This window comes from Aethalodelphis obliquidens, unplaced genomic scaffold, assembly GCF_003676395.1.
Source record: "Aethalodelphis obliquidens isolate GAN/ISIS:26980383/991018 unplaced genomic scaffold, ASM367639v1 scaffold14, whole genome shotgun sequence".
In the NCBI taxonomy this organism is placed as follows: Eukaryota; Metazoa; Chordata; class Mammalia; order Artiodactyla; family Delphinidae; genus Aethalodelphis; species Aethalodelphis obliquidens.
Genome location: NW_020837958.1, coordinates 31,995,357 through 32,010,210, shown reverse-complemented (window position 1 = coordinate 32,010,210; position 14,854 = coordinate 31,995,357). Strand labels below are relative to the sequence as shown.

Sequence of the window (14,854 nt, the reverse complement as noted above, 5' to 3'; positions counted from 1 at the left end):
ACACCTGGCTCTACTCTCTCGGAGTCAAACTTTTTGAAAAGTAAAAGTTTGTTCATTCCTTTTTCTACACAGAAAATGATTTAGTGTATTTCTTCTGATTTTTGGTAACCTTTTATTTTTCCTGTGCTTTGTTCAACTTTTTATTCCACATATTATTATAGAAAACCATTGTCAGCAAAGAGCCTAGGAATGAGGAAATAGTAACATTTTATTATTCTAACTGTCCACAGAAGAGTCAGAATAGTTGTTCAAGTGTATCATGCAAAGGAAATGTCTCAATGTAAATTCTGAAAAGCGCTACGATAACGTAATCTAATGAAAATCTTTAGAATTAAAATAAAAAAGAATACCACTTAGTCTGCTTTATTTTTAGAAAAGGGTAAGTAAAATGGAAAAATCAGAGCTTAAAGGGCTCCATACTTTCTATAATCGTGTACTTTTTACTTAAACCCTAATCCTTACCGAGTCAACACAGACTGGAGGACAGAACAAGATGTTGGGCTATTTTACCTAGCTCCTCAAATCATTCTTTTAACTCTTTTTCTCAATCTATGAAGCTGTTCAAAAATACTAGATTGGGTTCACCATGAAAACAAAACCAAACCAATATGAGATAAATTTTCTAACAGAAAAAAAAAAAATCAAAAGGTTCTAATCAGAAAAAGTTTGGAAGCGCAATAAGAAAAAAGTTAGTCACTGCTGCTCAAGATGTGCCGTTTTGGTCAGAAATACCTAAAGTTCTGCAAAGCTTTTCGGAAGGGTCACTGTTATCCTCCAGGAACACTTATGACATTAAAAAAGGAATGTCTTAGAACTTAAAGTCATCTTTGCAATCACTGAGTTGAAGCTTCTCATTTTATATACACATAGAAATTCATCTAAAAAAAACAACTTATTTTTTTATTATCTACTATTCCAGGATCTACCTCTCTTGGATGCTTCTAAATGCAAAGAAAAAAAATCATTAAGATCCAGATACTCAACAAAAAGCAAACCATTTCTGTGCATGACATGGGCGGGTACACTTTTTCTGTAAAGGGCCAGATAGTAAACACTTTGGGCTTTGCTAGCCATGCGGTCTTCATTCCAACTACTCCACTCTGCCATTGTAGCGCATAAGCAGCCACAGACAATACATATAACTTTGTTTATAAAAACAGGCAAAAGGCTGGATTTGGCCCACAGGCTGTAGTTTGCCAACTCCTGGTATAAGTAAGAGTTCAACATACTTTCTTTATAAAAACTGTCCTTTGATCAATATTGTAAAAGATAAAGAGAAAATCTGTGATGATTTGAGAGAGAAAATATGCCACAGGACTTACTTTGTGAATATTCTTCTCCCATCTGTGGTGGATACTCTTCATCCCAATCAACCACATCATCGTCTGTAAGCACCACTATGTGGCATTCACGTTCCCCACTCTGGGCACTAGCTACCATGAGAGGCAGAATCATTTCTTCCAGGTAAAATTCGAACTGTCTACGAGCACCATCATTTGATAACTCATGCATTAGGGCACCTGAAATAAAAGCCACAAAAATATCTTCATTTTGGGGGTGACTGATAAGTAAAAGAACAGCAGAAACAACAAACAAAACAGCAGAGTAGTTCAGCATCTACTTCGGGATCCTGTAGACAATATAGTGGTTATTCTTTAGTCAACAAAACTTTGCCCAGGAAGAGTTCTTATGGAACTGTAGAATCTTACAGCAAGAAGGGCCAATTAAAGCCATCCAACACAAGCCCCTTCATTTTACACATCATGAAGCAATCTGCCTAAGGTTACAAAACTAATTTGCACAATCAGAATTAAGTCTACCCTCCAGGGTATTTTTTACTACATCATTTTGTCTTCCATCAATGTATGCAGTTATATCTTAAAGTATATCCTAAGGATATTTTTTCAGATTATCCATACGAAATAAAATAGCCCCCATATTCCATCTCCCACATTTTCTTTCTCAGAAAATTATTTACAAACAACACTGATATTACTGTGTAGGAAGAGGAGTGAGATGAAAAGGGTCAACTGGCTCTGGGATAAGGATGGTAAAAGGTCAAGCAAAATATAGCACGGTACAGGAATTACATTGCTTATGTGACCCTAGAATTGAGAGGAATGAAAGATGCACTTCACTTGATCCTTCTTAAGTACAGCCACAATGAACAACTTTAAGTTTCCAAATACACAGTCACAAACTCACCTGCACTGACCTAATCATTTTTATTTTATTCCTATTTCAATGGCAATGTCCTATCTCTTATCTAAGGCTCTACCATCGCAGGAACTACTGGGAGGGTAAGAGAAGACACTAAAACTCAAATCTGTAGTCTCCCAAATTAGAGCTTTTTTTCCCCCTACAACATGTTGTCTAATTATATAATAACTATTAATATAATACATGATTAAATAATTATAATATTATGATTTAGCCATGTCTCTCTCTAGGCTGGCTACTTCTATTGTGATTTTTAAAATTCCCTTTATAGTCAAACTCCTATATATATATATAAACACATTCTCTTTCCCCTAACTTCTGAACCAATTCCAATCTGACTTCCACACTCACTACTCAAAAGAGCCCTTGACATACAGTCTCCAAATGACCTCTAGATTGTTCAAGACAATGAACATCTTTTTAAAAAACTTTTACTGAAGTATAGTTGATTTACAATGTTGTTAATTTCTGCAAAGTGATTCAGTTTTACATATATTCTTTTTCATATTCTTTTCCATTATAGTTTATCACAGGATATTGAATATAGTTCCCTGTGTTATACAGTAGGACATTTTTGTTTATCCATTCTATATATAATAGTTTGTATCTGCTAGTCCCAAACTCCCAATCCTCCCCTCCCCCATGCCCCTCTCCCTTGGCAACCACAAGTCTGTTCTCTATGTCTGTGAGTCTGTTTCTGTTTTGTAGATATGTTCATTTGTGTCATATTTTAGATTCCACAAATAAGTGATATCATACAGTATTAGTCTTTCTCTTTCTGACTTACTTCACTTACTATGATAATCTCTAGGTCCATCCATATCGCTGCAAATGGCATTATTTCATTCTTTTTTATGGCTGAGTAACATTCCAGTGTGTGTATGTGTGTGTGTGTATGTGTGTGCGCACACGCACACATACATACACACACACGCACACCACATCTTCTTTGTCCATTCATCTGTTGATAGACAACATTTAGGTAGTTTCCATGTCTTGGCTATTGTAAATAGTGCTGCTATGAAATAGGGGTGCATGTAACTTTTCAAATTAGTTTTGTCTGGGCATATGCCCAGGAATGGGATTGCTGGATCATATGGCAACTCTGTTTTTTTTTTGAGGAACCTCCATACTGTTTTCCATAGTGAGTGCACCAATTTACATTCTCACAAACAGTGTAAGAGGGTTCCCTTTTCTCCACACCCTCTCCAGGATTTGTTATCTGTAGACTTTTTAATGATGGCCATTCTGACAGGTGTGAGGTGGTACCTCTAGTTTTGATCTGCATTTCTCTAATAATTAGCAATGACGAGCATCGGTTCATGTGCCCACTGGCCATCTGTATGTCTTCTTTGAAGAAATGTCTATCTAGGTCTTCTGCCTGACAATCAACAACTTTTAATCATGATCTTATCTGACCTCTTGATGGAATGCCTTACAGGGACCACTCCCTCCTTAAAATACTCTCATCCCTAAGGTCTGATACTACCGTCCCTGGTTTTCTTTCTCCTCTCTGGCTGTTCTTCTTCAGTCACCTTTGTCAACTTTTTCTCCTCCAGCCTGTCATTAAGTATTGTTATTTCTCAGGGAAGTTCTACGTTTTTTTTCCTCTCACCTTATGCTGACAATTCTCAAATTTATTCTACTAATTCTGCCTTCTATATTCTAGATGCATTATACTCAACTGCCTCCTGGAAATCTCCACTCGGATGCCCCCTCACCGGCACCTCAAACTCAATATACTCCAAATTGAACTTAATCATTTCTGTCTCTATCTCTCTGCAGTGTTTTCGAAATCAGTAAATGGCACCACCATCCACTCAAGTTCTCAGAATCATCACAGAAGAGTGCTAATCATATAACAAGCTCTTAAATATTTGTAGAATAAATGAATGAATATTTGATTCCTTTTTCATCTCTTAATTCAATCATTCCCCAAGACCTAACAAGTCCACCTCTTAAATACATCTTGAATTGTGTCATTTCCTCTCTGGAAGATGCTATTTTCCAAAGATAGCTGCAAAATCTCTTATGCCACATGCTTTTCTGCAATGTGACTTTGATATCTCCTCCCAGCAAGAGAAGTCCAATTCCTCTCTCCTTCAATTTAGGCTGGTTGTACTGACTTGCTTGTAACCAGGGGAGCACAGCAGAGGTGAGGGGAAAATGACTTGTGGTTCTGCCTTGGTCTTGGGAATGCTTGCTCTACAGATGCTTCCTCTCTGAACCCAGTCTCCAGGCCTGGAGAAGCCCAAGCCGCATGAAGAGGTCACGTGGAGCTACTCTGTCTGACAGTCTTCACTGAACGCAGCCTTTGAGTTGTCCCACTTCAGGTGCAGACATGTGAGTGAAGAAGCCTTCATCCTTTTCAGTCACCTCATCCTTTCAATTCTTCACAAGATGAGGCCGCAAACATTGTGAAGCAGACATAAGCTATCTCTGTTGTACCCTGTCTGAATTCTTGGCCCACAAAATAAGAATAATCACACTTTATGCTACGAAGTTTGGAATGGTCTGTGACAGAACAACAGTTACAACCAAAACACAGTCCAGCCCCACTGCACCCCTGCCCCCCGCAGTCCAAGTCATCAGTAACTCTAACCCAAACTACTGTAGAACCCATCAGTTGCCTCTGCCCCTGTGTAATTCATCTCCCCCACCGCAGACAAACAAATCTAAATAGGTGTCTCTAGTTTAAACCTTTTATGGCTTGTACTATCCTTAGAATAAAAGTCCCAAATCCTCAACTTGGTCCTTAAGCCTGTTATGTGTAAAAGGAGGTTCCAGATCAGTGTGCACAGTCCTTTAAATACTATCCATATAGTGATGACTCCCGCATATAAACAGCCCACACTTCTCTCTTTAGACATGTATACCCAATGCCCTACTCAGCATTTCTACTTGAAGGTCTAATAGGTATTTCAAATTTAACATGTCCAAAATCAAGCTTTTAAATTTCTGCTCCCCATGAAGTCTCCCCCCATCTCAATTAATGGCAACTCCACACTTCCAGGTAAAGTCCTTTTCTCTCTTTCCCACCTCATATTCAATCAGCAAGCAAATGCTTACAACTCTACCATCCAATATATCCAGAATCTGATCACTTCTCACTGTTTCCACCCTGATTTAAGCCACCATCATCTCTTATTTGAATTATGATAATAGCTTCCTAATTACCTCTTTGTATCTTAATTCCTCTTCCAGTCCATTTCCAACCCAATAGCCAACAGTGATTCTTTTAAAGCATACGTCAGATCAGGAATACAGCACTGCATGAGTCTACATTGAATTCTGTGCAAACAGCGAGTCCATGAAATGGTAAAACATGGCAGCCTTACAGATCATATCACTTCTCTGTTCAAAACCCTCCAATGGCTTATCTCACTCAGAGTAAAAGCCAAAAGATAAAGGCCCTACACGACCTCGCTCCCCTGGACCTCATCTCCTACTACTGACACCCTCACTCACTCCACTCCAACTATACTAGCCTCTGCTGCTCTCAAACATGCCAGGCAAACTGCTTCAACATTTGCTCTCACTGTTAACCTCTGTTTGGAATTTACTTCAATTTTCCTCTGCAATGAAAGCCTCTCATATTACTCTTTGTCCCTTCCTTACTTTTTTCTCCCTCCTCAGCACATATCACTATCTAACATACCATGTTATTTGTTCATATGTTACTTGTTTACCTTGTCTATTGTCTGTCTCCCCCAAAAGAGTGTAAGTTCCATTAGAACAGGAAGTTTTGCCTGGTTTGTTCCTGCTGCATCCCCAGAACTTAGCACAGGGCTTGGTAGAGAATGTACAGTTAATAAACATTTATTTAGTTAATAAGTTTTGTTTTCTCCCTACTTCTCTGGCCTTATATCTCACCACTCATGCTCTACCTCCTCCACTGTAGCCATGTTTCCCTTCTTTCAGTGCCTTAAGCATGACATATTCCTTCCAACTTGAGAGCCTCTGCAAATACCATTTCTGCTGCCTGGAGAGCTTCTCACTCTCTTTTCCATTCCCTTAGGTCTCAGCATTTTTTATTTTATTTATTTTTTTTTTTGCGGTACGCGGGCCTTTCACTGTTGTGGCCTCTCCCATTGCGGAGCACAGGCTCTGGACGCGCAGGCTCAGCGGCCATGGCTCACAGGCCCAGCCGCTCTGCGGCATGTGGGATCTTCCCAGACTGGGACACGAACCTGTGTCCCCTGCATTGGCAGGCCGACTCTCAACCACTGCACCACCAGGGAAGCCCTAGGTCTCAGCTTTAATGTCACTGACTCAGATAATCATCCTCCATAGCCCCTTTACCATACACCTGTCACAGCATCTCATCTCGTCACTGAATTTTCACAGCTTTTCATTACTTGTTGAATGCCTGTCTTCCCCACTAGACTGTAAACTCCATAAATGCAGGGACAATGTCTGTCTTGTTCATCACTATATGTACTATATGCATGGAACTCATTAAAAGCCTGATTAAGAAGAAAAAAATTATACAAGTTAAATAGTAAACTAGAAATACGTAACTGGTAGGTAGGAATTAGAGATAAATAGCTGGAGGGACTTCCCTGGTGGCGCAGTGGTTGAGAGTCCGCCTACCGATGCAGGGGACACGGGTTCGTGCCCCGGTCCGGGAAGATCCCGCGTGCGGCAGAGCGGCTGGGCCCGTGAACCATGGCCGCTGAGCCTGCGCGTCCGGAGCCTGTGCTCCGCAACGGGAGAGGCCACAACAGTGAAAGGCCCGCGTACCGCAAAAATAATAATAATAATAATAATAATAATCTGCCTACCAATGCAGGGGACACAGGTTCGAGCCCTGGTCTGGGAAGATCCCACACACTGCAGAGCAACTAAGCCCGTACGCCACAGCTACTGAGCCTGCGCTCTAGAGCCCACGAGCCACAACTACTGAAGCCCGGGCGCCTAGAGCCCGTGCTCTGCAACAAGAGAAGCCAGCCGCAACGAGAAGCCCACGCACCGCAACGGAGAGTAGCCCCTGCTTGCCACAACTAGAGAAAGCCCGTGCACAGCAACAAAGACCCAATGCAGCCAAAAATAAATAATACATTAAAAAAAAAACAGCTGGAAATCTATGGTGTATATGTAATATCTAAAGCCACAGTGATGAATGGCATCACTTAGATTAATTGTATAGATTCTGTGAGAGAGAAGGTAGCTGAAGACAGAACAGTTGGGAAGGACCACGTTCAACGTATGAAGGATCAGGGAGCAAGTGAGAGGAAAAAAAGCAGAAGACCTAAAAGATGGATGTCGAAGAGGCAGTCTTGAAGAAAGAGTGACTTAACAGTGAAACCTAAAGGAAATGCCTTTAAAGACAAGGGTACCAGAATTACCACTAAATTTAATGTTGTTCAAAATATTATAGTCAATTCAGTAAGACAAAAAGATATAAAAAGTTTAACTTACAACAGGGTCAATTATCTACCAAGAATATAAAAGAAACAACTGAAAAACCATTAGAAATAAAACAGAGTTTGGTTAGGTGGCTAAACATAAATATGCAAAGTTCAATAATTTTCTCATACGTTAGCAGTTAGAAAATCTGAACATATTCTACACACAACAGTAACAAAAATACAAAATACCAAAGAGTAAACTTAATAAGACCATTGCAGAAGAAGACAAAAAAGAAAAGTGAATAAATGGAAAGACATAGCAGTTGGAGCAGGAGTCAGTATAATAAACGTGTTAATTCTTGCAAAAAGTTAACTTCAAAGAATCAATGAAAAGCTCAAAAGTTTTCAAATGATATAGTTTTCTGAATGTCTACAACAGACACAGGTCAGATTTGAGTATGTTTGAGCCTGAGGATTACTCTATACAAAGAGGGAAAGACTAATGATACTAGAGAAGATGACAGTAAGTGGAACAGCGTCCTAAACAATGCATGAAGGGATAAAAAGAGTTTATTCTTTCAACAAATGTTTATTGAATCCTTACTATGTGCCTGGCACTACGGACACAAAGTTGAAAAGGTATAGTCCCTGTCCTCAAATTCAAACTGATTTAATGCTATAAACTGAAAAATAGAGCAAGACTGGGGTGGGGCAGAAAAAGAGAGAGGGGGGCGGGGGGGGGAGGGAGAGAGAGAGAGAAGGCGGGGAGGAAAGAGAGAGGAGACAAAGAGAAAACATAGAAGTGTCTCTGTCGTTTCAGTGTCTCTATATTTCTGTGACTCCAAACGTAGTCTCTGCCTCTTATCTCCCTTCTCAAACTAAATGTAACTTCAGTTTTTTGATATTTGTTTACAATCCCACTATCTCCCACGTGGATGGTGCCTTTCTTCCTGGGCCTTCTGAACTGGTCCTTTTGCAAACTTTAAATTTCATTTTCCATACCACTTTCACCCTGGACACTATATTTTAATTTCTCTTAGCCCCAGGCCTTCATTTGTGAGTCCAGCCCTGGTTCTCAAAACCTCTTCTGGATTACAGTGCTTATCTGGTAAAAGAATATAAACAGTGAAGAAATTATAGTCTAGTTGGGGAGCTACCAACCGAAGTTCCTTCACTATATGGTAAGCTCTATGACAGAAGATTAACAAGTCATTTCCTCACTGTACTAATCTTCTTGCCACTAAACATAGCATTCCTTCTGCCTAAACACACTTCCTCTTCCCTCTCCTCCAGAAAGCTTCCTCAAGCCCGCACACCGAAGTTAGGTACAGCTCCTACATGCTCATTTAGTACCCTATTCTTCCTCTAACACAATATAATTTACTTATCTGTTTTTCCCACTATACTGCAAGCATGATAAGGACAGGGGTCTTGTCTTTTCTTGTTGCTTTTTACACACCTAATATTTAGTATAAAGCGAGTATTCAATAAAAATGCAGAAAATGAGTGATAACTATGTAAACCATTAAACAAGCTGTTATTAAAGCATATTTTCTAATACAGTTATTCACAATATATTTTCATGTGGAAATATAAAATAGCAATGTACAATATGATCCTTTAATATTTTTTATTTTACTTTACCTTTATTTCCTAATTTTGCTACTATTTTTTTAAAGCAAACCCTTATTTAACACTATGTGTCAAGCACTATCCATTTAATAATCTACACAACAACCTTGTGAAGTAAGTAATATTACTGTCTCCCATTTTAAAGATGAGGCAACTAAGAAACAAGGTTTTAAGTAACTTGCCCAAGAAATCCAGGATGCTCTATTAATATACATTTAGTACTTTTGTAATTTTAAGTAAGAGACAAAAAGACATTTTGGTGTAAAGTGCCATTACAATATTCAGTAAAAGCACATATTTGCAGGAAAAAATTCATTTTTGGACTCAAGTCTACACCTACAGTATCCTTTTATATTTTACAAGACCATTTCTATCTCTTCAAATTCTATATAGCTTTGTTGCAATAAAGTCTATGAGAATCTCTAAATTTCCAGTAATACATATTACAAGTAATCTAGAAACACAAGTATTATTTAAAGGCCAGAAGTTTAGAAAAACCATATTACACATATTTTCTTTCTATTACACATAAATATTCTTACCTTTAATTCCATAACAAATAAATGATACTTAACAGTGATGACAAGGTAAACTATGTCCAAAGGATTACAGAACTAAAATCCATTCATCTATAAGGAATCTTGTGTTTTTTTAATCTGACAGTCACCAAAATTCAACATTTAATCATATAAAGTTAAATTAAAATGGTCCCATGAATAAAAAAACACAAAACTTGAAGTCAAAGAATTATAAATTAGAATAATTAATGCTCATGATTTCAAAAAAACATTTTTTAAGATGTGAAAACTTTGTTCAAGTTTACAGCTGTACTCTTCAGCTGTCCAGCTACTTGACTTTAAACTTTTAAGTATCATTTATATAGAAATGGACTCAAAGGTGGACCATCCAATCCTTTGTCCCTATGGAGACTTTAAATGTCTGGCAAAAAGAAAATGGTACTTAGGAACAGACCTAATAAGGCCACTCATTTGCAAGAAGTTAAATCATAATTAAGCATGAAGGTTCGCTACATTTAAATATATAGTAGTTGCCTTACAAATTTAAATAAAATTTTCCATTCACAATTTCTAACACATCAATGTTGAGAAGGTATGACCCCACTCTGCTAAACTAGTGTTGAGTTTAGGTAATGAAGTAAAGATAACCATATATCTGGGACTAACACATATCTATAATCACAGGTAGCAAACTTTTAAAATGGCTTCCCACATTATATAGGATAAAATGTAAGAATATTAGTTTAAAGACCTTCCATAATCTGGCCCCCCTATTTATTCCCATCCCCTTCCAGTCCCAATATAGTCTCTGCACCAACTAGGTTATTTCCAAAGTCTATCACTTACATCTGTAATCCCCAAATGAGTAACCTTCCTACTCCATTCTTGCTAAATCACTCCTATTCGCTCTTTACTACCTGTCTCCTCTGAACTCTTCCCCAATCCCACTAGCCCACAGTGACATATGCTTCTTCTGAACTTTTCCAACCACTTAATACACAAGTCAAAATTTGATAATTCTCATATACATTTTGACTTTTCTGTGTATAATCACCTTTTTTCTTAGGCATGATGTAACAGTAAAAGGGAGGGGTGCTAAGGAAGGGAGTGACAGGAAAATATCAATCACAGAGTTAAGATTTCCAAAGGTCTAGACCCTGCTCTGAGACTATGTTTGAAGTTCTTGGATAAAGTCATTTAACCCTTTGTATAAATGAGGGCTAAGTACTTGGTATTCAATCTAAAATCTTTAATGACAAATACTCTTTTTGAGAATTATTTATATCTTTCAAAGTGGCTTAGGATGTTATATTACATGGCAAGTACAAAAAAATTATAAATTTTTGGTTGATGTGATCTGAGGAGTGAAGGCAAATACCACACTTGGCCAAAGCCAGGGCTCCCAAGCTGGGAGATGAAGACTGGCAACAAATGATAGAGGAGACAGTTGAAGAGGAAATCTGGGAGAGTCTATAAACAAAAAAATTATTAAAGTTGAAAGAAAGTTTTGGAAAATTACACCAAGAGCTTACAAAGATTTCTGTGGACTTTCACAAATAATCTTCATGGTATTAGTGTTCTAGAATTCAATTAAACAAATACTTGAAGTCTAGGTAAACAGCATTATTTCAGGCATTTCATTCCAATATATTTTAACTCTACAAACACTCACACACAAAACATCATACTTACTGAGATCTCTACATTTAATAGTACTATATTCAAAAGAGATACAAAGATAGTCACAAGCTTCTCTCAGTTCAGGAATAGATATGCCATCAGGACAACGGATTATTCCTGTTTTATAGTAATCCTAAAAAAAAAAAAGTAAAGAATGCATAAAACATCTAGTGCACGAGGTAGGCAAAACTTATTATTAAGCTTGGGCTGGTAGAATTTTCAAAAATCGTGGTACTCTGAGGAATTGTGGAACTTTAAAGTTAGGTGGGACCTCCGTTCACCTAACCACTTTTTCATTTTACCAACAAGAAAAATTTATGTCCAAATGGGTTCACTGGCTCACCCAGTTATTATAAAATTATTTAACAGCAGAGGTAAGATTAGCACCCAGGTCTCCTCATTAATTATGCATCTCTTCTTTCTACTATATCATGCTAATGTATATGTATTCTCCCCCTTACAAATTATTTGTCTACATAACTACCATGCATTTTTAAAAAATTTTTTAAGGAAGTTAAATGATATATTTTAAGTTACCTTAAATATTACCTAGAGAATTGAGCAAAATTTAAGGTTTTTAGTAAAGAACTTCAAAATCATATCCAAGTATTCAAATACATGCAAACAGAACACATAATTAGATATTCTTCTTCCAAATACTGTTCTTTGGTGTTGCCCACATTATTACGAACAATAATAGTAATTATTTCCAAAATCTACTTAAAATGCTGTTAGGGGCTGGCCGAGAACTACAGATAAGTTACTGCATAGCTGAGTCATGGAGTAAACTTATCAACTCCATTGGGGGTCAAATGGAAGTATGGGAAGCTGAAAAGGCACTTCCCCCAAAATTAAGATCTGCCTCAAGCTTCTTGAGGTTCAGAGTCACAGCAACATTATTTCTGAAGTTGCTACATGAATGGAAGCAAGACATCTTCTGGTACTTTTCAAAGTACTTGTTAGTACTGATCATTATCAACTACTTTTCCTGTCTTGTACCTCAGGATCCTCCCTCTCCTCTTCCCACAAAACTAAGGAAACCATATTTTCAGACTGTGGCATAAACTGTCACACACTGTAAATCAAACCTTTATCACTGATTTAAAATTACAATAGGGACTTGTAGTATTAATTCAAATATTTCTCAAAATAAAAAGTTAAATTTTTTTTTAAGTTTTAAAACAAAGATGGTAAGAAATACATTTTAGAGATGACTTTTAAATGTTCGTAAGTGTCCATTGTTAGTTATATGCAATAAAATATTAGAATTCCAGTAGCCACATTTATTCTCTGGTAGTAAAAAATTATCAACTTACTGTATTTAATAGAATTAAGGAGGGTGGAGTAATGTGACTATAGAAATGTTACCACTAAACTCTTGAAAGAATTGCCTGTGCAGACTTAAGAGATGAATTATCCCCTATCTTATCTTTATGAAGGTTATAAAATTAATTTATTTATATCATATTTACACAGCAAAAAAAGATAAATTGTATTTTTTTTAAAAATGCCCTGGATACTTCCATAGAGATATCCAAATAGAACTCTGCTTCCAATCCAAGTACCTAACAAGAAGGGGTCAACTGATTCAATCAATACACATAAGAAAGAGCACTCACCAGAATAGCTCGAAACACAGTAGAGCCAATCCCCTCTGCCACCTCATACTCTCCCTTCTCATTGGGACGTGTAAAGTTATGTTCTCTGCCAGATCCAAACATCCTATGGTAGCAAATAATTGAGAAATATATCACTAAGATATTCCTTCAAAAGGGAAAATTGTTTTCATGTACAAAAGTAAAAAGGAATTATAATTTAAGCATTAAATTATGTCATTAAATTAGTTCAAGAATGTTTATCAGAAGTTTATTCAGGCAAATGTAATAAATGAAGGAATATTAAAATATGTTTTTGTGTGAGGAAACAGTAGTAAAGATTCCCTATAAGAAAACAAAATAAATTAATAAAATTCAGAAGCTAAAAAACTTTCCAGTCCCTTCACCTCAGGGGATGAAAAAAAACCATCAATCTAGGAGAAATTCTTATACTAATTTTAACCAGAAAAAGAAAGGAAGGAAGGAAGGGAGGGACGGAGGGAGAGAGAGGGAGGAGGGGAGGAGGGGAGGAGGGGAGGAGGGGAGGAGGGGAGGAGGGGAGGAGGGGAGGAGGGGAGGAGAGGGGAGGGGAGGGCAGGGGGAGGGGAGGGGAGGGGGGGGGAGGGGGAGAGGAGGGGGAAAGGAGGGGAGGGGAGGGAGGGAAAACTATGCTATCTGTGCCTTTTCCTTAAAACTACTGTCTTCAAGGCAAAGTTATTCTATAAAGAAGCACATATAGTAATCTAAACTAAAAAAAGTAAAATAAAGGTATGCAAATTAGGTTACTTTTCACAATCTTAACTATAAATGTAACAAATTTTGCACAAGATTCTTATACTTGCATTCCAGAACTGAAAAACAAGCAATCAAATGCTGGGGTAGGGAGAAATGACCAAGTTAAGAAGAGAATGAAAATTCTAAATAAATAAGTAACAAGCTCTTAATTTTTACAAAAAGAAAATACAAATGAATTTATATTTTTTCAAGTCATATTGTTGGCCCTTTAACAATAACTATTTAGAAAAGAGGCAATTTGCAAAACAGGTCCTTCAAAATGAAAAGCTGAATGCATAACTCCCAAGAAAATTTTAAAATTGTGATTAAAGGAATTTGAACCTCTGAATTCAATGATGCCACCATTCCTAAAGTAAATATGGCTGATCTAAGTTTTCTATTCAACAATTTCCCAATTTAAATAGTTCCCTCTTTTGTTATAACACAGAAACCTATAAACAACAAAGCTTTTTTATTTCAAAGTTTCCAAAAGAATGCCAACTGTTTTTGACAGTTCCCATGAATATTAATTTTCATCCCCAAAGATCTGCTTTCGTCAACTGACATGAAAAGAAGCCTTCACTGATTTGGGAAAAAAAGAAGAAGAGAGTCTTTCAGGAATCAAATGTCATGCAATTTTCTCAAATACTTGAAATTTTTACAAAAGGGGAAAGCTATACTTTTCAGATCAATATGGATCACAAACACACAAAAAATCTTTTGCATTTGTTTTAAGAAAAATGTAGCCTATCAGTTGAAGAAAAATTTCAAATATCTACTTCTACCTTTTAACTGTGTTCCTTTACAGTTTAGGTAAAAATATAAAGTATTATCAGTGTTGAGTCATACTCTTAGGAGCTCCGATCAACAATCTTCCCTATGCTTCTAATAATACATAAAAGCCTATGGAGTTCAAGTATTTTTTTTCGTACAGATGTAAAGTCTAGTGCCAATGTTAAAAGGAAATATTTGTCTACTCAAAATGTAAACAGTGTCACATGCTGGCATTTATTCGGTATTCAGAGATACTTACAAATCACACACACACACACACACACACACACACACACACACACACACACAC

At 37.1% G+C, this 14,854-nt stretch overlaps 1 protein-coding gene across 10 annotated transcripts in view; it reads right to left on the bottom strand.

Moving 5' to 3' along the window:
- BTBD10 (BTB domain containing 10) overlaps positions 1–14,854 on the bottom strand; it is a 72,210-nt gene that overhangs the window by 5,765 nt on the left and 51,591 nt on the right. For all 10 annotated transcript variants that reach the window (XM_027115336.1, XM_027115338.1, XM_027115339.1 and 7 more), the window contains 3 exons: positions 13,021–13,123; positions 11,414–11,534; positions 1,323–1,520 (listed from right to left, as the gene is read on the bottom strand). In XM_027115336.1, the coding sequence (XP_026971137.1) occupies positions 1,323–1,520; positions 11,414–11,534; positions 13,021–13,123 (422 nt within the window). The remainder of the gene's footprint in view (positions 1–1,322; positions 1,521–11,413; positions 11,535–13,020; positions 13,124–14,854) is intronic.